Genomic DNA, 24,538 nt, shown 5'->3' with positions numbered 1-24,538 from the left:
TTGAAGATGTTTCATTTCTCATCCAAGAAGCTTCTTCAGCTCTGACTGGATCCTTCTGTTCCCCACCATCCAGTCAGAGCTGAAGAAGCTTCTTGGATGAGAAGCGAAACGTCTTCAAAGAAAAACTAGAAAGTCCAGTTGCTTCTTGGAAAAAAACACCTTTGGGATAACCATGCCCTGGATGACTAAGAATCTCCATAGACATTTAAGATGTCCCCTCCAAAACAGGTGTAGACCAGTTTTAGGGCCTTAAAAATGTACACGTTGGTTCCTCAGACCATTTTCAACCCCTCTCCCCCCCCCCCAAATAAATATGACTAAAGATGTAGGCTCCTCTCATTCCCTGGAGCACAAAACCTTTGCTTTGTCTGCTTCAGACTTCCCAACGACAGTTGCTGTATCTTGCAGCTCTCAATGTTCCCGCAATACCTTGATGTCAAAGGAAAATGTTTTGGTGGGAGTGATGGTGACAGGCAGAATGGCAATCACACCAGCCATTAGGGTATGATTCTTAAATATGTGGTAAGCAGCTAGCAACCTGGTTGTGAGAAAATTGAGGCTCCCATTAAATCCCTGCCATTAGTTTGATAACTGCTGCTATGGAGATCCAGGCTGCTTTTGTGAAGCTTCAAGAGGCAGCTATAATTATTTAGAGCCTTTTGTTTGGTGCCTTATTGCGGTAACCATATAAAAGAATCCCATGCCAGGACTAAAACCATAATTAAAAACAATAGAAAAAGTGCTTTGTGGTGAAGTCATTTATGTAGATCTGGTATGAAATTATGATAATATTAAAATCTATTTATTCTATGTGCTTGTGAATATTTTTTTAGAGTGCTTTAGCTCTCTGCTAACTATCTTCTAAGAAAGGAGAAAACCACCTCCAACATTTTAATTTGCCTTGCCTTGCCATTAGAGACTTGTTTCTAATTTGTATTCCTTTTCTTTCCTTAAATGAAATCTGAGAATCCTGTGGAATCCAGGATATTTCATTACATGTCTTTGTAATGTGCAGTGAAGAAATGCTGCTCTCTGCTGCACAATATTTTTTGCAGGATGCAATCTGGGTTTGTCACTGGGACCAAAAGTTTAGTCTTCCAAGTTTTTGGATTTCTACTGAAGCCCATCCTCAAGGAACTTCTATCTACTGGAATCTGTAAGGATGGGCTTCAGCATGAATACAAAAGCTCGGATGATTAAACCTCTGGTCCTAGTGACCGACCCATACTTGGATCCTGTAACATTATACTGGGACACACCTTCAGTCATATTTTTTTCTATTCTCATTCTTTTCTTTCTTATTCTTCTTTAGCAACTGAGGAGCAAGTAAAAGTGCCAAGAGTATCTCTTCCCATCTTAGTGCAATAACAAAACAGCTAATCTTCCAAACAATTGCCTCCAGTTGCCTGAAGCAGTAAGGATGTTTTTAATAAATGAAAAAGTTGCCTTCTGTACTGCTGAAACTAAAAAGTTCCTTTTAAAAACCTGCTGAAATCCTGAGTTAAACATTATTTTGAAATGCCAATTCCACCATGTTAGAGCATGATTATTGTTCCTCTCCCATCTTTTCCTTCCTTCAGTAATCTGGAAACTTTTAGTTTTCTGGCAGATACTTAAGTATCTCCATTTGCAATGATGAGACATGCATGACATTGAGAGCAAATCTTGCTTCTTGAAGAAAGCTACTGTTTTCCAGAATTCTGCCCTCAAGCCTTGGATCAGTCATGTTTATTCACAAGCATGCTAACAAAGCAGTTTTTAAACAAATCTGAAAGAGGAGGACTAGCTGAGAATGTGTTAACTCAGCAATGCCAAGAGGAATATTGGTGTAGATGAAGATTTTGTCATTATGAGCTAACCTAAAGATTTATTTTCTGTTTCCTCTCATAGGATTGATACGTTTTGATGGTATCCTTTTTCCTCCAATGTGTTCTTATCTCTCCTTCACAGATAACACAAAGGCCAGTGGGAAAAGGGTTGTTGGAGATGTAGCTTATGCTTCAGCAAAGGAGAGAGCAGCCTATATCACCCCTGTACCCGGTGGGGTTGGACCAATGACTGTTGCAATGCTGATGCAAGTGAGTACCTCACTTTGGGGAAGAGCCTTTTTTCATTTTCCACCGAGTTTCTGTGTAGTACAGATGCCTAGCAGTGCTCTCCGTTTCATCCCACACAGCTTTAAATCCTCTAATTTTCCCAGAATACCTTTAGATCATGGCCAATCTTTCTCATAGGGTTCTACATGCAGTATAATTAGGGATAATAATAATAATCCTCCAGTGAGACATTAACTTGGCATGGTGGAGTGGGGGCTTGCAAACTCCAAGGAGCATGAGAACTATGCCAGAGGTTTAACTAAATTGCATCATCAGAGGAGCTAGATGAAGAGTTTCTGTCCCATAAATGATACCGTGAGACATAATTTACAAAAATCTTATTGGATGAATCGTTACCCAGGTCAACAAGGACCACAATAGGTGTTTCTGGATATCTGGTGATAAATAAGCCCAGGCTGTTGCTGAACAACTAGTGCCAGCAGCAGCAGGATTAATTGAATAAAAGTTGTTACCCATCCCAAATATGCAAACACTGAAAACAAAGAAATAATGATCTCCTATTACAAATGAAATCCAGTGAGAAAGGATATTTGAAAAGAATCCACCAGTTCTGCAAAGAACAATAGCCAGAATCAGAAGTAAACAAACCAACTAATGTACAGCACTGCTGTGGTTATAATTGAATAGCTTTGATGCAAAATCAACAAACAAGAATAAAAGCCAAACAGTGCATCACCAAAATGAAAATCAGGCTGGAAAATAAGACAGCCTGCTAAAGATCAGATGCAAGCAAGCTAGAATGGATGAAAGAAAAGTTGAAGAACATGAAGAATAAGTCATACCTGATCAAGCAATATCACCTAGAAACAAGGACAATTGTGGCTCATTGCACAATCAGCCAGATGTTCAGACTGGATTTAGCATTTTTTGTCTCTATCAAGTCTCTCTCAGAGACCTGGGATAGGCAAATATGGATGTTTGTGATGTTAAAGGTATCATCTCAGGATGTAAAGCTGCCTTCTGCAATTGACTGTTGGTGATTTTGCCAATGCTGGTGGTGTTCAACTGGGTGATCCTATATGGAAAAACACACCTGAAATAGAATTGCTGCTCAACACTGTCCATATGTTCAGCCAAGATGAGTTTGGAAAATTGAAAGAGAAGGAAGACCAACTTGCATGTAGCTTGATTGATTACATTAAAGCAGAGGTCTTCAAACTTGGCAGCTTTAAGACTTGCAGACTTCAATTCCCAGAATTCTCCAGCCAGCGTAGCTGGAGAATTCTGGGAGTTGAAGTCCACAAGTCTTAAAGCTGCCAAGTTTGAAGACCTCTGCATTAAAGCATTCAGTTCCATGCCACATGATTGGATAAGGCACTTGATGCCTGGCTTGCAATAATGACATCACAGTAAACTGCAGCTTCAGAATCACAATTTCTGACATTCCCTGCTGGCTTCCCATAAACAAAATCAATGGAGAAGCCAGAAATTGCTCTCACTTCTGCCTTTTTTCCCCCTCTCGCCAGCACTTTTCTTGGAATGATTAAAAAAAAATACTCTCTATTTTCTGCTTTTTTAAAACAATAATTAAAGGCATCTCAATAAAACTTTAATAATTATTATTATTCTCTTTTTTCCCCCCAGGTTATAAGTAGAATGCAGAATATTTTTTCTGCTCATTTTATTTACAAGCCATCTTTTGAATATATTTGGTTTTTTGGATGAGTTTGACTGACCTGAAGTTAGTTAGGGAATTTTGAGACTGAGTAAGAATTTGAATCCAGAGGTTCAATGCAATAATATTAAAAGAAAATAAAAACAGTGAATAATATAACCCACTGTATCTCAGATAAACAATGAAAAGCATTTATATTACATTAAGCTGGTGCCTTCCAGATTTATTTATTTTCCAAATGTAAAACATATAGCAGCCCCACCTGCTAAAATGCCCAGCTAGCACAGGGCACCAAAAGTCTTCTTAAAACTTACCACTGTAACACATCTGGAGGACACAAACTGTGAAAGTTTGGGTTAAATTGAGAAAAAGAAGGTAACAAGGCCACTTTGCAGTGTGTATCACAGCAAATTAAAGCCCTGGACAAGGAACATAGATAGAATCTTGATGTGTATTGAAGTGTTTAGGAAGTTATGCAGAAGTAGGTCTCTGAAGAGTAAATATAAATTGTGCACCAAAAATGCAAATGAGGTACACATATTTACTTAATTCTGTATTTAAAGGTTATAGAGTGCTTCCTGCCTTTTGCAGATTATATTGTACAATTTAAATTTTCTAAACAAGACAAAGCAGATAGATTATTGGTTACAGTAATTAATTTTTATTTTGTTTTCTTTTTTAAAACACCAATTCAGAGTACAGTAGAAAGTGCTCAACGTTTTCTTGAGAAGTATCAACCTGGCAAGTGGAATATTCAGTATAAACTGCTCACTCCTGTAACTCCTGTTCCAAGGTAAGAAAGAAGTAATAAAAATTAGTCTAGAAAGGGTATGAATGGATGTCTATATTTGTGCCTTGCTATGTGCTGGTGAGACAGAGAGCAGGGGAAAACATTTATAGCCTCTATTTGAGTTTTAGAGAAAATGGACAGGAGGGAAAGGAAAAGCAATAAATAGTATGTTCGTTCAAGTGTTACAACATCGAATATTTCTTTTCATATCATGCCTTTCTTATGCCTCCTTTGGAGCACTCTATTCTGTGCTCATTTTCTTCTCTTTTATCCAACATACTCTCTCAACTACTGGAAAATTCTGGGAATGTCAGCTGTCTTTGGGTTTTTGTTTTGTTTTTTTGTGGCCTCGTGTTTTTCCTAAATGCATTTTTGTGCTTCAGTTGCCACTGCTGATTATACAGTTATTGATATTTGGAGGAAGAGTAGCTGTGGATTGCAGGGCTACAGAAGTAGGAGTAGCTGTGGGCTGCAGAAAGCTGGACTTGTTGGTTGAAATGCGTAGGAAAGCAAGCATATCCAGAAAAAAAATGTTCACCCATCCTTCTTCCTGCTATATTATTTTCCAAACTTTGGGAAAGTTTTCACATAGAAGAGCATTCAGAAAGCCTGCACTTTCAAGGTCCAATGAGAAAGGGCAAATTTAGGTGTGACTTGTTGTATATTCCCAATATTTAATGAGAGCTTAGAATGCTATCTTCTCCTTTCTTGATATAACTATTATTTTTCAGTGACATCAAAGTTTCACGGTCATGTACTCCTAAGCCCATTGGTGAGCTGGCCAGAGAAATTGGCTTGATTTCAGATGAAGTAGAGTTGTATGGTCAATGCAAAGCCAAAATCTCATTGTCAACACTGAAGCGTCTCAAAGATCAACCAGATGGAAAATACATTGTAGTAACAGGGTAAATTGCCTTAAATTATTTCTACACCCTGGTAAGCTAGCAAGTTTGGGTTGTTGTTTTTAACCAACTTGGGGAAAGAATAACTGGTCCCCATGAAAAGTCTATAAAAGCATTTACAATTATTGAAAGTCTTTAGCACTCAAAGGAAAATTTCCTAAATAGCTAACGTAGTTTTAAAATACTGTACACCAAAGCATAGCCCTGGTATATACCAAGGGTGAAACTGGGCCCCAAGGAGATAAATATAAAAAATATCAATTTGTCAACCCCAGAATACAATCTGAACATAAATCAACAAAAGTTTTCCCAAAATGTTGAGAAGGGCAAATTTAGGAGAACGCCCATCTGATGTTTAATTAAACATTCATAATTATACCATTACAGAAAATGTCCTGTCCCTTTAAACTGAGCAAGCATGTACAAAAAGAGCTTTTAATGTCCAAGTTGCTCTCTCTTAACATATTGCTACATATTGCAATTAAGTGAATTGTGCCTTTATCTGTTTTGTAAAAGTATTCTATTCTCTCTTTCTAGCATAACTCCCACGCCACTGGGGGAAGGGAAGAGTACTACAACTGTAGGTCTGGTTCAAGCTTTGGGTGCGCACCTTGGTCAGAATGCCTTTGCTTGTGTCCGTCAGCCTTCTCAAGGGCCTACTTTTGGAATTAAAGGTACGGATTGCAACATTCCATGCCAGAGGCAAAGCTGTAGCTTGCCAGTTGTACACAATTTATGTGCAGTGGATCCAAATTCAGTCCAAGGCATCTCCATTGAAGCAGCTAGCAGATGATAAGAAAAACTTGACTTGTGTTTTTGAATAGAATAGAATAGAATAGAATTTTATTGGCCAAGTGTGATTGGACACACAAGGAATTTGTCTTGGTGCATATGCTCTCAGTGTACATAAAAGAAAAGATACGTTCATCAAGGTACAACATTTACAACACAATTGATGATCAATATATCAATATAAATCATAAGGATTGCCAGCAACAAGTTATAGTCATACAGTCATAAGTGGAAGGAGATTGGTGATGGGAGCTATGAAACAATTAATAGTAGTGCAGATTCAGTAAATAGTCTGACAGTGTTGAGGGAATTATTTGTTTAGCAGAGTGATGGCCTTCGGGAAAAAACTGTTCTTGTGTCTAGTTGTTCTGGTGTGCAGTGCTCTATAGCGTCGTTTTGAGGGTAGGAGTTGAAACAGTTTATGTCCAGGATGCGAGGGATCTGCAAATATTTTCACGGCCCTCTTCTTGATTCGTGCAGTATACAGGTCCTCAATGGAAGGCAAGTTGGTAGCAATTATTTTTTCTGCAGTTCTAATTATCCTCTGAAGTCTGTGTTTTTCTTGTTGGGTTGCAGAACCGAACCAGACAGTTATAGAGGTGCAAATGACAGACTCAATAATTCCTCTGTAGAAGATAGCCATTGCAATATTGTGCTGTGAGGTTAATTGGTGGAATGAAGAAAGATCAAGTTGTTGTCCTACTCAGAAACAAACAGCAAATGTATTCAGCCTTGTCTCTCTGACATCCCGTGTTTCTACAGATTGGTAGACTTTGTTTGTTTACTCATCCCCATCGCCCCAAGAAGCATTTGACCTGGTAATCTCCAATCTTTGGTAAACTCCAACAAAAAGTTTGCCTACTTTTATTCTGCTGGTTCTATAAACTTTGGAAGGGTCACAGGGAAATATTGATAATCTTCATTGAATGACTGCCTCTTTTAGCAACCATTCAGTTACGATGTTGATAGAAAAAATAACTTTACATTTAAGACCTTTGCAGGTCTGTAAAGCCAAGGAAAGCTGAAGTAAGATCATAGGCGCAGTCATAGTTTCACTTAATGACCACTTCACATAACAGCTAAATGAGGACTACCTGTAAGGCATTGGCTAGAATACACAAGCAGAGGATACCAGCAGAAACATCTGTTAATACTGCTAATAGAATGCAAGAATGTACGATCACTTGACTTTGGTCCTTGATAATGCATAAATTTAAAAATAAGTAGGGTTTTTTCTTCCAATGAATAGCTGTTAAACTGTTTAATATTCACAATTTGATGCATGGCATTATGTTTTATATCCCCCATTATATAGGTGGTGCAGCTGGAGGTGGCTATTCTCAAGTTATTCCTATGGAAGAGGTAAACTTCAAATTTATTCCTTTATAATTACACTGGGTGTTTGTTTCTCATATGTGTATTCTAGGATGTCAAGACCTACTTGTTCAGAAATTTAGAGTGATGGGAGTTCTTTTCCCTGATATTAGATGGAGAGAATCTGTGTGATTTGATCCTGAGGTATGATTCGCAATAGTCATAGACATTCAGCTTGGGGATAGAAATTATTTCCAGTCCTTGTCAGTTCTGCACGCATTTAATCGTAAATCCATTCGACTATGAACATCATTTTTAAACTGATGCATTTTTGAACAGATTGCAAAATTTAGAGAAATGTGCAATCAGGATAATTGTTCCAGTCTCTGTGTGCATTCAGATATTAGAAATTAAATTAGTTTGTTTAAACATGTGGAACAAATTAAATTCTCATATATCAGCTTTGCTGTAGATGAACAATTTTGAGGCTTATTAGAGAAATGCTTTTTATATTATATGTATTGTGAATTATAATATTGAAGTTCTTTTTCCCCCAAACATTTGGACCACAAGTTAAGGAACTGCAGTAATCCTCACTTTATAAAGCACTAACACTTTTTTAACATTTACCACTTAAAGTATTGGCAAGTCAGGTAAAGTAGTCTGGCATATCTAAGGGAAAGTCATTCTTTGTATATTGAAACACACTTATAGAATTGGTTGTCACAAGGCACCTGACTTAGAAAACTGGCAGATTCAGGGAGTATCTGCAGGGTGTGATTTCAGAAGTCAAGATAGTAGCCATCGTGGTGTGATTGAAGTTCTCTGCCTGTTTTTATGTACTTTGGGAGATGCATCAACATCATCTTCACAATCATCTTAGATTAGATTAACGCAGTTGGAAGGGACCTTGTAGGTCATCTAGCCCAACCTCCCACCCAAGCAGAAGACCCTACACCATTTCTGACAAATGGCGGTCCAATCTCTTCTTGAAAGCCTCCAGTGATGAAGCTCCCAAAACTTCAGAAGGCAAGGTGTTCCATTGATTGATTGTTCTCACTGTCAGAAAATTTCTCCTTATTCCTAGGTTGAATCTCTCCTTGATCAGTTTCAAGCCATTATTCCTTGTCTGGCCTTTGGGTGCCTTGGAAAATAGCTTGACTCTTCCTCTTTGTGGCAGCCCCTCAAATATTGAAACACTGTTATCATGTCTCCCCCTGATCCTTCTCTTCACTAGACTAGCCATGCCCAGTTCCTGTAACCGTTCTTCATATCATATAAATATGATAAATATGATAAATAAATATGTTTTAGTCTCCAGTCCCCTAATTATCCCGGTTGCTCTTCTCTGCACTTTTTCTACATCTTTTTAGAGTGTGGTGACCAAAACTGGATGCAGTATTCTAGGTGTGGTCTTACTAAGGCTTGATAGAGTGGTATTAGTACCTCACTTGATCTTGATTGTATCCCTCTGTTAATGCAATTTAGGATTGCATTGGCTTTTTTGGCTGCCGCTGTTGGCTCATATTTAACTGGTTGTCCACTAACACTCCAAGATCCCTCTCACAGTTACTGCTATTAAGCCTGGTTTCACCCAATCTAAATGTGTATTTTTTGGATTTTCTTGCCTAAGTGTAAGACTTTATTTTTATCTATACTGAATTTCATTCTGTTAGATAGGGCCCAGTGTTCAAGTTTGTCAAGATCCATCTGGATCTTGAGCCTATCTTCTAGAGTGTTAGCTAATCCTGCCAGCTTAGTATCATCTGCAAATATGGTAAGTTCCCCTTCCATTTCATCATCTAACTCGTTAATGAAGATATTGAAGAGTATTGGGCCTAAGATGGAACCTTGTGGTACCCCACTGCTTATTTTCCTCCAAGTAGACGTAGACCCATTAAGGACTACTTGTTGAGTTCAGTTTGTCAGCCAGTTATGAATCCATCTGGTGGTGATGCTATCTATCCCACTTTTTTCTAGCTTACCAAGAAGTAGGTTGTGGTCTACTTTGTCAAATGCCTTTCTGAAGTCTAAATATATTATGTCCACAGTATTTTGCTGATCTACTAATTTAGTCACTATGTTGAAGAATGAAATAAGATTGGTTTGGCATGATCTGTTTTTAACAAACCCGTCTCAACTTCTTTGACCATACCTTGAGAACAACTCTGGAAAATTGAAGGGAAAAAAAGGCTTATCTGCCTCCTAGCTATGACAATAAAAAGAAGCCTTAGCATGTCTGCTGATTTAGGGAAGAAACCAAATTTATAACTAATTCTCTTAATGCTTTATCTGTTCCTAAATAATCAAACTCCAAATGTCTTAAATAACAACCACAAGAATTTCCTGCCAGGCGCTTGAGAGGTTGACAAGTTTTGGTGGCAACAATTTCATTGTGTATTATAATTTAAAATGTTTAGTCTCTTAATTGTAATATTTTTTTGAATTGTAAGCTGTTCAGATTCATTAATTGAGATAGGTGGCTATAAAAATTGAAGGAGTGAATGATTAAATCTCAGTAACTTAGAAGCAACTGAAGGTTGGATATCATGCTAGGGTGGAAAAAGTGTTCGGTGGGTGGGAGAAATTTATTTTTCTCCCTTCAGAAAGTTCTACAAAAAATTGCAGGAGAAGGCCTTGCTTTTTCTTTGAGAAGGCATTCACATATTGGAGAACTACCTTCTGTCATGCCTCTACAGACAGCACTGAATCTTGTAGTCTTGATCTGGGGACTTAATTAGATTTAGCCGAAGGTTTGAGATAATGGTTGGGATATTTTCCGTGCTTTCTTTTTGCCTGCAGTTTAATCTCCATCTCACGGGTGACATCCATGCTATTACTGCTGCCAATAACTTGGTTGCTGCTGCTATTGATGCCCGCATCTTCCATGAGGCTACACAGTCCGATCAGGTAATTTGATGCAATTAATGATTCTCTCTTCTAGTGTGCTTTGTGCACAGTCTGTTTAGCTGAGATTTGTTGTGTGCTGATAACTCCTTAATTACATGCTTTGTTCTTTTAGGCACTCTATTCACGATTGGTTCCTTCAGTTGATGGTGTTAGGAATTTCTCTGATGTCCAGATTCGGAGACTACAGGTGAGCTTGCTTGTAATTCCCAACCTGTTTGTACTCCTCAAACTATCCTTGATGTTCACAAGCATAGAATTTGATATATAGAGCAACTGTCAGTAGTCTGTCCCATTACCTTTTTGATCCTTACCAATTTTTGAATATACACAGGTATCTTTCTGTGTGAACCTTTTTAAATTTGACGTTCTATTGGTACCAGCTTTATTAAAAAGGGGGTTGTGAGCACTGCATACTGCAAAATACTCAGAATTTTAATACATTATTTTCTCGTAAAATATAAGCAAGTTAATATAAAAATATAATAAGTTAGAAAGGAATATGTATCATTTCCCAACACTTTTTGAATAATCATAGCAATATCTTCACTTCCTTTCCTTCAAAGGAATACTGCCGCCTCTGTCGAAATAATTCAGAGTTTTATGGTTTTGCATACAGAAAAATGTGCCCTAGTTTAATATGTCTTCTTTGAGGCAGAACAAGGTCTTCCCAAAGTATGAGGCAAAAGCAAAGTGATGTTAAACAATCATAATTCATATCAGACGGTAACATTGATTTCATAAGAAATCAAGCTTTACAAGGATTACACCATATTTTATCCTTCGGGTATTTCCAATTTCAGTTTTGCTCATATTGTAGTTGCCTGGGATCTATAATACTATTTTTCCCAGTATTGCTGATTTCTCCTTATAATGTTCCTCCAAGTTCTTCTTGATAAATTGATAATGATGACTTCCCCATTCCAGTTGCCCATCATAAGTGCCCAAAGATTGCTAGTATGATGGCCAATGCCTCTGGGCTTGAATATGGCATGATCTAAATAAGCTGTGATAGATGCATAGCTACAACCCTGACCTTTTCTGGATGCTTTACCCAGGGATACACATCCTTTCCTGATGTGTAAGGATGCATTTGGCCTTTAAATGGCATGCTGGGCATAGTTTTATAAAACACAATTGGTGGATAAAAACTAAAGCTGATTTAATTTAGTTTACATTTCATTAAAATAAATATAGTTAATTCAATTACTCTTCAGTCACCTATTTCATTCTTTTCTCCTTTTCTCTCATTTAAAAGCTACAATTTGATAACAATTTTGAAGGTTCTATGCAGGCGATACCCAAGCCTTTTGGATATTCAGGTTGGGTTCCATTGTTGTAGCTTTTCTTCTTTTAACTTTGCATTGTGTTATAGAAAGTGCAAGATACCTGGATTCATTAAAAGAATGTTAGAGGAGGGTGGGTTTTCTCTGCTTATGTATTTTGCTAATACTGAGGGAGCAAAATAAAAATTGAGAATTCTGTTCATTGATATCTTGAAGATAGTGCTGTTTTCTTAAAAAAATTTCTGGTTTTAGTGAATCATTGCACTAAAAATAATTATTGAATTCTACTTTTAAGACTATGAGATAGTTTTTTGCATTTCAGCTGCATCCCTTTATGTTACTTGTAAAAATTAGTATGATTTGATTGCTTATTTGTACCCTATGACTATCATTAAGTGTTGTACCTTACAATTCTTGACGAATGTATCTTGTCTTTTTATGTACACTGAGAGCATATGCACTGAAGACAAATTCCTTGTGTGTCCAATCACACTTGGCCAATAAAGAATTCTATTCTATTCTATTCTATTCTATTCTATTCTATTCTATTCTATTCCTATTTCTACTCTACTCTACTCTACTCTACTCTACTCTACTCTACTCTACTCTACTCTACTCTACTCTACTCTATTCTAAAAAGGGTTTTTTAACTACTTTGCTTAAAAATTAGTTTGTGTAATTTGTCAATTTCTTCCTCTCTCTTTCTCTTTCTCATTTCCTTCCTCAGAAATTACATATTATGAAAATGGACCCAGCAACGTTGACAAATGATGAAATAAGCAAATTCGTGAGATTGGATATCGATCCAGATAGCATAACATGGCAACGAGGTATTGAAGCACAAGTAACCTCCAGAAGAAAAAGAGAAAATCTGTTTGGAATAAAGATAATTCTGTCTATGTGGATACAAATTAAAGTCTAAGCAAGGAATAAATACCTTCACTCTTCATTTTTAGGATCCATTTAGTTTCAGACAATTTTAATAATTAAGAGGCAGGTACTGTGTTTGCCCTGGAAAAAGCTTTTGCAACTGTATTGCCAGCAGTAGGAATTTCTTTCTCCAGAGTAAAAGACTTCAGTCATTGTTTCCTACCCCATAGCTGATCTGTCAGTACCATTTTTCTCTTTCGGGCAGGAAATTCTGGTTTTTATGCATTAGTGGGAAGATTTGCATTTAACTTAATGCAGTCAGAATTTCCTTTTGAAAGAAGCCTGTGCTGAATATTCCAGCATAGAAACAGGAGTTATGCAGCTAGTTGCCTGTTTTCCTTCATTTTGTTATCCTCCTCTTATGAGTTCATGAGTTCATTGTGTTATCTATATTATTGTTAGAGTAGTTATCTAAATGTTCACTTGGTATGAATTATGTGTTGGCTATTTGGATTTTTGGTCGAAATGAACAACTTTTTTGTTCAAGGCATATAACTAAGGGGGTTGGTTATTTCATTTTTACTTATATATGTAATCAGCTTGGACAGCTTACATTATCAGATAGATTTTAAAAAATTAAAATATAATAAATTCCTTAACTTATTAATCATCAGAGAATTCATTTATAGACTTTCTCATAAGTTGAACTATTACAGCAGAATAGTTCAATTTATTTTGTGTATTTCTGTTCAGGTCCTCAGTGTACGGTCTTTGTTCTCTGAACATGTTGAGTTTTCATTGGGCTGTTTTTGGAATGTAAAATTATCTTTGACAGTCATTATGACTCAAATTCACCTTCCCTGACCAGAATTCTAGTACTGTTACACAATTCTACAAAGTGTAGAAAATTATGCAGGTAGAGGTCTTGGTGCTCCATGAGCTTGGCTGTTTGCTTGCAGATGTTTTATTACTTAACTAGGTAACATCATTAGTGCTGCACTGAACTATTAATAGTTTTAAATGTAGATGTATAAAAAGTTGCTAAGTTTCCCATGATCACCCTTTTGTCTTCCCACCTTCTTTTATGTAGTACTGGATACAAATGACAGGTTTCTGCGAACCATTACAATTGGGCAGTCTCCATCTGAGAAGGGATACACACGCACAGTAAGTGTTCTTTCTCTTTCAATCAGTGTGATGACCCAGGGCATGACACAAAGGCAACACAGCCAGAGAACTGATATGAGTCCCTTTATTATCACCAACTGTGCCCCCAATGTCCCTTTCAACTCTCCGGACTGGAGAGAGCTCTTCCACCAACCTGTAATAGTCTTTGGCTGGCAATACTTCAGTCCCAAACATTGTAAGCAGAAAACTTCTAACAAAAAATCCAAAGGCAAGACAAGGTAATTAATCTGGCAGGGCAAGCAAAATAACATTGTAAGCAGAAAACTTCTAACAAAAAATCCAAAGGCAAGACAAGGTAATTAATCTGGCAGGGCAAGCAAAATAAGGAATTCCACAAGTAAAGTAGCACAGCAATAAATCAAACCAGATGGGAAGATGCCAGGATTCAAAGAAACATCAGATAAACTCAGTGTTTGTTCCTGACACGCCCCTCCCATTTGCCTTTCCTTTTAAACTCCATCAGCACTTGTGCCTTGTAAAAAGGATCAGGTCCCTTTTCTTCCTTGTAAGCCACGCAACCCATGTTGCTCTCTTCTCCGTTCCTCCCTGCTCTGCCTAGGATGAAGAGGGGGTGGGCCTTGGTCTTCATCTGAACCCCCTTGTTCTACCTCTCCCCTGCTCTGCCCATCCTGACTTTGCACTTCACCAGTTTCTTTCACAGCCAGTGGATCCACTCTTTCACTCTCTGTCAGCTGTTCCTTCGGATTCAGACTCTGACAGGGGTATGAACACTCAGATTCTTTTAGAATAGCAGGCATTTTTATCCCAACCAAGAGCTGATTTTGAGATAAGGGTTTGTGCATCTTTCTCTGTTTTCCAGATGTACCCATCCCCAATTTGCTTCCATTTTGAGGGCTGCTACCACCAATGATAGTGATTGTGTGAAGAAACTTGGCATATTTGAGATTTTCTCTTTGAGTTTTTGCCGTCTTCTGTGTACAGAATGACACCATTCTTAAAATGCTCTAATCTGTCATTGCTCAAAAGGCTGCCATACAGCTGGTGCTGTTCAGATGACCAATGACTGCTAATTAGAAGATCCGGGAAATGTACTTCTGAGCATCCAGACAGCATCAGATTTGGAAAAGACTACCACAGATACTTAGAACTGATTCTGTTTCTAGATTATTGTGACTCCATAATTATAGGCGTTATGATCTGTCCAAGTCTTTTTAAATCAAATACTCCAGCTGTGTTCAGTTATGTCTATTTTTGACCTTGTTATCTTTTTGCCTTCCTTGCAGGCCCAGTTTGACATTACAGTAGCTAGTGAGATCATGGCAGTTTTAGCACTCACAAATAGCCTGGAGGAAATGAGAGAGCGCCTGGGCAAAATGGTGGTCGCCTCCAGCAAGAAAGGAGTTCCAATCACCACAGAAGATCTGGTAACTGAACATAATTCTGTTTGGAAGAAAATGCAACTCTGGAAGACTCGGTTCACTCATTTTCTGAGATTATATGTACTTTAACTATGACAGAAGAAGCCAGCTTCAGTCATATCAAGCAGTGTATGTTGATTCCTGCAAAGCTACATTCAGTGGTCCTTGTTTGATTCAGGATTTCTAAATGTGTATCTATTAAATAATTTTAAATATTGATTACCTTCTCCTAAATTTCTGGCAATAAAATTTGAAAGCATAGAGAAAACTGATTCTAAGTAAAGCTTAAGCATGGCCAGCTGAATTTGCCTTTCATGACCTACTTTTATACAAAAACAGAGAAAATGGCTTGTCATGATTATAAAAAGTAGGTTTATTAGCTTGAAATGCCACAACCTAAAAAATGTGCAAGAACTGCTACTTAAATATTTTTTTTCTACTTATTTCCTTAGGGAGTGAGTGGTGCCCTGGCAGTTTTGATGAAAGATGCTATTAAGCCCAATCTCATGCAGACTTTGGAAGTAAGTATAGTTTGTGCAGATGCTTTTTTACTGAAAATAGGAGCGTACATTAAAATACAGTATATTCCAGTGGTTTACATGGATTACTGTATCATCACCATTGTCATTAGATGTTTCTGCTGATTATCAGATAAAAGGGAAGACAGCAATATGATATCCATAGGAAGTATGACACATAAGATATCCCCAGCAGTATCCATAGGTTCCCAAAAGTAAATGTAAAATAAAGTTGAATATTTTGGGGGGGAATTAAATAGGCTTTTTTAGTGTTTTTACAGAAATGCATTTTTTTAAAAAAAACTAGTAAGTTTGTGACATTTCACATAATTCTTCCTCCAAATTTCAGATGCCAGCATCTCACAGGTTTTTTGAGACATTGAAGTTTATAAGATGGAGTGTTCTCTTGAGATTTGAGAATTTATTGTTAGAATTTTGGATTAAATCATTGGTTTATTTATAACCCCAGCTATATCGGCTTCTAGAATTCTGTGTAGCATAGGGAATGATGATTTGTATCTTGTGGCCTTCCTTTTGGAGTTTTCTTTGTAATTTAAGGGAATGATTTTTATTATTTATTATGAATGCTGTTCATTTTTAAAGAGTAAAAGAGGTCAATATTTTTTTTGATTTCTTTTTTTAAAAAAATCTTCTATATCTCATACAATTGGCTGCTCAGTCCTGTTTCTTCTCTACTCCTCCCACATTGCCATCCACTGTGGAATTCATTATCATTGATTACTTGAATGGATTTCAAAGGGATTAGATAAATTTATGGAGGGTGGGTTTTTCAAAGCTTGTTTGTCTTGAAGTGTTATCTCTGGATTGGGGCCTGCTTGCCTCCAAATACCAATTGCAGAGGGGAAATGAGATGAAAAACTTTCCTGCATTTTCTACTTGTGAGCACACTTGAGGCATTTGATTTGCCATTTTGAGAAAAGTGTGAACTAGGATTGGTGTTACTCTTTTCCTGCAGCATTGTTTTTATGTTGCTGTATTTGCTCCTCTCATAATTACTCCATTCTGCTTACTCACCATCTTTTAGTGGTTTTCTTTCTTTCACATAAACTACCTTGGGAAGCATTTATCTGAGGGGCTTACATAAAATGAGCCTGTTTTCTTCAAGCCTGCAAAAGTCACACTCTTGCACAGGTTTGTTTTTTTCTGACTTACTAGTTCTTTCACAAAGCTGTTGTCTTTGTGTGCCAAACAGACCACTTGTTTTCCATGGCAGTGCAGTCAGGGATTTTTCCCACTTCTGTTAGACTTTCTGCAGCTTTTTGCATCTCCTCCTAATTTCAGTGTCAGTGTCTTCTGTCTCTTGCGCCAATAAACCAAAAATATACATGCATGCACCAACATCTTTTGCTTGTCAATGAACTGCTACTCATTTTCATGCATCGGCGCCTCAGGGCTTTGCCCTCGTTCTTTCGCCCACCCCTCTAAAATTATTTATGGCACAACTCTAACATTTCATCCCTCTTTCATCACAAAAATAGTATTATTGTTTCTTCTGTCCTGCTCTCCCTTCTCTGTTTTTTCCTGTTGGCTTTTTAATATTTTGGATGAGTGAGACATGTATTAAAAAGAGACTGAGCGAGCAAGAGCTGCCTATTCCTGCAAAGAGCTGCAAAATTCAGATATGCTTCAACACTTTCTTTTAGATACCACTGGTCTCTTTTTTTTAAAAAGGAAGACCATATAAATGCAGAGGGTTTATAGACTTGCAAAGTAGGTATCATTTGGGGAGTCCCTGAAGACTTCCTCCCCAGAAACATTGGAGAACTTGTTGGAGAAATATTGGAGAAGATTTCACTAGCCTGAGTGTATTTTGCTGGAATGTCCACTTATAGTATTTCCTTGTGATACTTTTTTTTTTTTTGCCTTCCAGATGCTGAAAAACTTTATAGTGCTATGTATGCTTACCTATATGAGGAACTTTTACTGAGTGCAGCAATATGTCCTTCTAAATACTGGAAGGATATTTTGGTTTGGCGTGGTTTAGATGACAAGGTGCTAATTTTCCTTCCTTCCTTCCTTTCTTTCTTTTCCCTTTGTTTCTATTCATATCTCTCAGGGTAATCCAGTGTTTGTTCATGCTGGTCCATTTGCTAACATTGCTCATGGCAACTCATCTGTCCTGGCAGACAAGATTGCCCTGAAAGTCGTTGGCAAGGATGGGTATGTTGGTAAGTCTCTTTTCATCTTCAGGCCTGGGTTTTTTTATAAAATACATGGTATACAATGTAGTGAAGTGCTTTTAAAGATTGGGAAGGCAAATGCATGAAAAACCACTCTCTCAAGAGCCATTAGTCACAAGGGTTGTAGAGTTCTCCATGTTCAGAAGTTTCATGTCTATGAGGCACAGCAGGAAATTGTTACTCCTGTTATGCCTTGTTGGTGGACTCTCTAGGAGCTGACCACTAAGGGAGAAGGTGTTATTAAATCCAGCAGCCAGGCTCTTCTGATATTCTTACCACCTATTTTTAAAGAAAGAAATGGGATTGGATGTGCAAAATAACTGAATTAGAGATTTAAAAAGAGACATTAATTTCCTCAGCTAAAGAAATTACATGAACTACAATAGGTACTGTGAATAAAAGTAAAAGAACACTCATAAGTTAATTATGGGTTAACAAAAGATTTTCTGAGAGAAATAAAATGACATGAAGTCTGTCCTACCTTTTTTTTTTCTGGAACACCAGCTTTTTTTATTATTATTATTATTCCTTTGGCTGGAGAAAGTGTTATCTAATTATTGACATGTTTTGCACAATTATTACTTAGCATGGTATTGTTCAGTTACCATCTTGGAAGGATTCTTGCTATACTATTCACTCTAGATATACCCACAATTCAGACAAAAGGAAGTTATGACAGGAGATCTGCAGAGATGCAAACTTATCTATTAGCATTGCTGTTTCCTTAGCTGTTCCAATGCATAGATTGTTGCTAGACCTGTGCAATTAGGAGGAAGAAGAAGGAGAGACATTTTTGTTCCTAGACTTTCTTTGGTTCTCTTGAGCGTTTTGCTAATCTGCTGCTGCTCTTTGTTTTTAAATTGTAAACTTCCAGTCATGTCATATTAATCATTTAAGTAATTCCAAAAGTAATTTATAAGAATAATGCTATGCAAAAAAAAAAGAAAGCAGATTGTACTTAATAATGAATTTCATTATTCTGCATGCAGTGACTGAAGCTGGCTTCGGAGCTGATATTGGCATGGAAAAATTCTTTGACATCAAGTGTCGGTATTCCGGTTTGCAGCCTCATGTGGTAGTCTTGGTTGCCACCATCCGAGCTCTGAAAATGCATGGTGGAGGACCTACGGTAAGTGCTGAACCTGGTCTTAGAGAATTCAGGATGCCATGATTGATGCTGAGCTCAACTAATAGTACCAAATTCTATTGGCTAGATTTGCCATCAGCAACTTTGAAAGACTTACTCCCCATTATTTCTTTGATAGATGAGGATAATAACTGCCAGATTTCTTGGCATCTTGTCCTATTACTTGATAACCTGAGTGAGCCTTGCAGTCTATCTTCGGAGGCCCTTTGGAGGCACAGCCAAGTATCGCAGCCAAATGAAGTGGCTGGAATGGAGGAAAAAAAAATTAGTTTTAGGGATCTCCTTTGAAATGCTTTCTCCAATGATTTGTGGTGCCTGGATTTGTGCTGAGGGGGGGAATTATCTTTTCCAGATATTATAATTCTGCATTTAGTTGGAATTTTAACCCAGTTCTATATTGGAATATTTAATTTTATGTTTTCTGTGCTATGTGATTGTCCTATTAGTTATTTTTTTGTAGTAGTTTTAGAAACGTGTAATGGTTTAATAGTGTTGTCTTCACCCCAGAGAACTTCAGTTATTTTGGAGGATTAGAAGCCATAACCATTGCTTGATAGTGATAATGCTCCCAGATCATCTTAGTAATTTTTTAAACCCCATATTTTCACCCTCTTTCTTCTCACTGGTTATTTGTCATGTGTAAAATTAAAAAGCAGCTTTCACCAGTGTATTCTGATAATGGCAAATTGCACTTGTACTGCATATTTTGATCCCCATTTTTTCCATCCTCTTTCTGTTCTTGGAGCCTGCCAAACAGGCGGATTAAACTGCAGCAGGGGAGCGTATCATGATATGACAGAGGATACAACCATGGTCTTCTATTGCTGTGATGGGAAAGACTATGTACATGTGTATGCTTTTATTTGTAAGATAATTTCTATAGCCTAACAACTGGAATAAATTGTATTGGGGGGGCCAAAAAGCTATCTAGCATAATGTACAGAAACAGAAAGGAATCATAATGAAACTTGATGTCATGTGGTTCCTCCTCTTCCACAAGGAGATGCTTTCATGCTCTTCTCCAGACAGGATAGAACTTCAGAGTTGCTTACTCCTTTTCCAGTGTGACTTGCTTTGTGCATAAAAGAGAACTTGTGTTTAATACCAGCGATGGTTGGATGAAATAAGCATTTTTAAAATTTGACCAGAATAACTTTTCCATATCATGATTCCCAGTTCAAAAGATACTACACACTATTTTTAAGGGAAACAGAAAGTGACATTTTTTTCTAGCCCATAGCAAGAAGGAGGGAAAGATTTCATATAATGAATACTAAATTTGGGGATCCTGTGGTAGATTTGCTTAGAAAATGGTTGCCATGGGAGATTTGCCTATTCACAAAATGGCTGCCACAATCACAAAACACCCACTTACCAGAAGCAAATTAACCTCCTAGTATGCGCTCTACTGTCCCAGTGGGACCTTTTGCAGACCAGATGCATTCCTATAAATAATAGTAAGGCTGCAGCTGGTGTTTTGCTTTGCTCTTTATTCTCAATCGCTAGAAATGAAGCCTACAGGAAAAGTTTTCTGTCTCTTCTAAGTGGCAAATTAGCAATCAGTTTCAGAGACCAGATGGCCACAGACACCAGGCTAAAAGTGTAGTGTGTCATGCACAAATAACCAGGAACAGTATTTGAGTTCAAAGCATTAAGAGTTTATTCTGCCACCTATACACAAGAATCTGAGCAACTAACACCCAAGCTAAAATGGTGCTAGATGAGGGTCAGCAGGATTCAGTGGGCTGGACTTGGGTCTCTTGTGGCTATTATTCCAAAATAATGACACATTTAACCCCACCCTTCAGCTCAGTCTGCTCATTTCCTACAAGAGAGCCCACCAACTTCTGCAAAGAGCTGGCATTACAACAAAATCCATTTAAATTATTAGAACAGATTGAATGGCCTTCAGAGACCATAGCCTTCTGTTTATGTCAGCATAATATACCAAGCAGGATATACCAAGAAGGGCACTGAACAGTTGGTGTTCTGCTGTCCGAGTGATATAAGAGAGCAACACACCTGATCCTCCTGTCTTGAAGTTCAATACATACCAATCCAGAATTGCTATCAGTGTGGCCTAGAAATTGAATTGGGCAATTCCTGAATATGGATATTCCAGATTTGGCAGTAGAGATCAACTTGGACCCAAGGTGACCTGCCACATTAATATATATTAGTCAGTTTGAAGAAAAGAGAGAAACGTGTGACACCAACAATAGGGATCCCGGTACCCTCGAACTTCCAACAAGCAAGACTAAAGAGAGGGCTAGCAGTAAATATGACAGATAAACAGACAACTTCCTTAGTTTCCATTTGACTGAATAGACAAATGGCGCTATTTCCTTTGGAAAACTTCCTCTCAGATCTAGCAATTCACGATTTCCCTGCATGGGACTTATCATTAGCACTTAAGACTTTAATAGCTAACTCCTTCAAGCCCATTAGACAACTTTCCATTACTATTCTTATCTTGAAAACAGCCTTTTAGTAATCCTAACTTTTTATATGATGTTTGGGAATTAAGGTTGATCTCAGAAAGGATCTATATATTTTCTAACAAATCAAGATGGTTCTAAGACTAGTTCCCTGCTTCAGGCTCATAGTCATTTCATTTAGCATAATTTCTCAACTATTTCCTAGTCAGCCCAGGGAAGATATCTGGTTCCAGCTGGACATGTTCAGGACTTAGAGAATTTACCTCAAATTCATTAGAGAAGCAAAAGACAACAGTCTGTTTCTTCCACAAAGCAGAGAATCAGGCAAGATGAATTTCTGCTCCACAATATATGAATGGATTGAAGAACACTTTGCCTTGTCACATTGGCCCACTGTGGAAATACTGTTAGAGTGTTTCTGTTGGCTTTATCTATGGTGACTGAGAATGGTAATTTGTTTTAATTGTGAAATATCTTTCTGCTTATCAGAGGTGGATATAACATTCCATTTTTAGAAAGAGGGAAACAGATGGCCCTAGGGCTAAGATGAGAGTTAGTTAATTGTATTCTTATGCTAACTATTACACTCTGATGATTTTTAATTTGAGGGGAGAGGATTTTGCTACATCCAAACTCTTTTCTTGGCCATATATTGCATTGAAATTAGAGGTGGGTTTCAGCAGGTTCTGACCAATTCTGGAGAACTGGTAGCAGAAATGTTGAGTAGCTCGGAAAACCGGTAGTAAAAATTCTATTCTCTGCCTCCCAAGTCCCAGTTGATTGGGAGGAAATGGAGACTTTGCAGTAACTTTCCCCTGGAGTGGGGAGGGAATGGAGATTTTGCAGTATCCTTCCCCTGGAGTGGGGTGGGAATGGATCTTTCCCCTGCCATGCCCACCAAGCCACGCCACACCCACAGAACCCGTAGTAAAAAAATTTGAAACCTATCACTGATTTAAATTATACATTATAAATTGGTATATAAATTCAAACAAGAAACAATGGTAATTTGAATACATATAAAGCAAATGGGAAAGATATTCAGTTAGAATTATAGGTATGTGACGAATTTCATAATTCTTTCCCAAACTCCATTCATGAAAAAATCAGCTAATAGATTTAAGTCTGGAATACAAAAATATAAAATCGAGATACCAGGAGAATATCTTTTTGTTCCTTGATTGTCTTGTTCTTAATCTTTTCAGGTTATGGCTGGAGTCCCCTTGCCCAAAGAATACATTGTGGAGGTAATAATTGTGCTTTGATTGTGTTTTGAATGTATATTTTATTTTTTTAGTTTATTTTTCTAGATTCTTGTCTTCAGTTTCATTGTCAGATATTATTTCAATAACGATAACAAATCAATCTTTCAGATAGCTCCTGGCAAAAAAAAAAAATTGCAAACCAATCTCAATACAATCTCCTATTATTTGTTCTCTCTCTCTCCCCCTCTCCCTCCCCTCGGTCTCTCACACACACAAAATTCAGTTTGGTCTAGTTGTTAGGGCATCAGGCTAGAAACCAGAAGACCATGAGTTCCAGTCCCATGCTAGGCATAAAACCAGATGACTGACTTTGGACCAGTCATATTATGGGAATTAAGTTCTGTGCTTGCACAAATAAGTGTGCTAGCACAGAACTCATTATTTATTTATTTATTTATTTATTTATTTATTTGATTTTTATACCGCCCTTCTCCCGAAGGACTCAGGGCGGTGTACAGGCAAAATAAAACAAGCAATACAAAATACAATTAAAATGCAATTTAAAAAACTTATTAAATTAGCCTGAGGATTTAAAAAATTACCTTACTCTAAAAACCCCATTTAAAATTAATAAAAATTTACCATTTAAAATTCAATTCAAGCCAGCCCCGCGCGAATAAAAAGGTGTGTCTTCAGTTCGCGGCGGAAAGTCCGAAGGTCAGGTATTTGGCGTAAGCCTGGGGGAAGCTCGTTCCAGAGTGTGGGAGCCCCCACAGAGAAGGCCCTTCCCCTGGAGGCCGCCAGCCGACATTGTTTGGCGGACGGCACCCTGAGAAGTCCCTCTCTGTGAGAGCGTACGGGTCGGTGGGAGGCATGTGGTAACAGCAGGCGGTCCCGTAAGTACCCGGGCCCTAAGCCATGGAGCTTAGTTAGTTATACAACTAGCATGGCTTTTCTGACTGGTCTTTGGAGACTGGCATCTATATTTTACTTCCCATATAATCAATAGCAGGTGATTATTTATTTTAATTATTTGTGGTTTTTTTTAAAAAAAAACTTACTGTTTTGATTTGATTTGGAAAGCATCTTGAGATGTGCAGTTGTGGTGGTATAAAAAGTTGAACAACTTATTGATTCAATATATGGTTTACTGATGTGAAATTATGGCTCAGAATTGTCTATTTTGTAGTTTCCAGATCATCCCTCAATTGTGCTGGCAACATTCAGCAGCAAACTTTTTTCATAGGAGATGTTTGTAACTTTGACAGCCTGTTTCTTCTATCTTTCCATTCCCCTGAAACTGGATTCAGGTTATCTATGAAAGTTCATGCCACTGTAACCTATGTAGCACTAATCCAGATAGATAAGTATATGTGGCCTTTTCAGCTACCTAGATTTCCTTCCTGACTTGAACTGATAATTTGCATTTGCTTCATTTGTATAATAACCCTGTGATTTGATCAGCCTTTAAGTCTACTTTCCTTCCACATATTAGTTCAAGGGCTTCGTTTTTCATGCTAATATCTCTTCCTTTTGTAACCCCTTTCCTGCTGTATTTGTGCACTTAAAGTATTTGGAGAGGAATGAATTTCAAACAGTAGACTGAAACCAAGGCTAAAGCTTTATCCAGGGGTGAAATCTACTTACCTTTCCTACCAGTTCAGAAGTGCGTGCGCCACGCGTACATGTCACATGCACACGTGGGCCCTCTGCGCATGTGCAAACCCTTCTGCCCGTGCACGAAGGATAAGAAATAGGTTACTTCTTGGTTAAAAACAGGAAGTAATGATGACCGGGCAGGCAGGCGGAACCTCGCGCTGCCATTGCTACCAGTTCTCCAAACCACTTGCTGCCATTGCTACCGGTTCA

The 24,538-nt window shown here is 37.7% G+C and overlaps 1 protein-coding gene across 1 annotated transcript in view; it reads left to right on the top strand.

Moving 5' to 3' along the window:
• MTHFD1 (methylenetetrahydrofolate dehydrogenase, cyclohydrolase and formyltetrahydrofolate synthetase 1) overlaps nucleotides 1-24,538 on the top strand; it is a 67,923-nt gene that overhangs the window by 26,752 nt on the left and 16,633 nt on the right. Inside the window, exons 9-22 of the mRNA XM_058162897.1 lie at nucleotides 1,951-2,078; nucleotides 4,428-4,525; nucleotides 5,254-5,427; nucleotides 5,962-6,098; nucleotides 7,532-7,578; nucleotides 10,333-10,440; nucleotides 10,553-10,627; nucleotides 12,451-12,553; nucleotides 13,684-13,760; nucleotides 15,026-15,166; nucleotides 15,613-15,681; nucleotides 17,756-17,867; nucleotides 18,869-19,008; nucleotides 22,670-22,711. Coding sequence (XP_058018880.1) covers nucleotides 1,951-2,078; nucleotides 4,428-4,525; nucleotides 5,254-5,427; nucleotides 5,962-6,098; nucleotides 7,532-7,578; nucleotides 10,333-10,440; nucleotides 10,553-10,627; nucleotides 12,451-12,553; nucleotides 13,684-13,760; nucleotides 15,026-15,166; nucleotides 15,613-15,681; nucleotides 17,756-17,867; nucleotides 18,869-19,008; nucleotides 22,670-22,711 — 1,451 coding nt within the window. The remainder of the gene's footprint in view (nucleotides 1-1,950; nucleotides 2,079-4,427; nucleotides 4,526-5,253; nucleotides 5,428-5,961; nucleotides 6,099-7,531; nucleotides 7,579-10,332; nucleotides 10,441-10,552; nucleotides 10,628-12,450; nucleotides 12,554-13,683; nucleotides 13,761-15,025; nucleotides 15,167-15,612; nucleotides 15,682-17,755; nucleotides 17,868-18,868; nucleotides 19,009-22,669; nucleotides 22,712-24,538) is intronic.

The sequence above is a fragment of the Ahaetulla prasina genome, chromosome 1 (genome assembly GCF_028640845.1).
Source record: "Ahaetulla prasina isolate Xishuangbanna chromosome 1, ASM2864084v1, whole genome shotgun sequence".
NCBI classification, from domain to species: Eukaryota; Metazoa; Chordata; class Lepidosauria; order Squamata; family Colubridae; genus Ahaetulla; species Ahaetulla prasina.
This window is presented reverse-complemented; position numbering and strand designations above follow the sequence as displayed.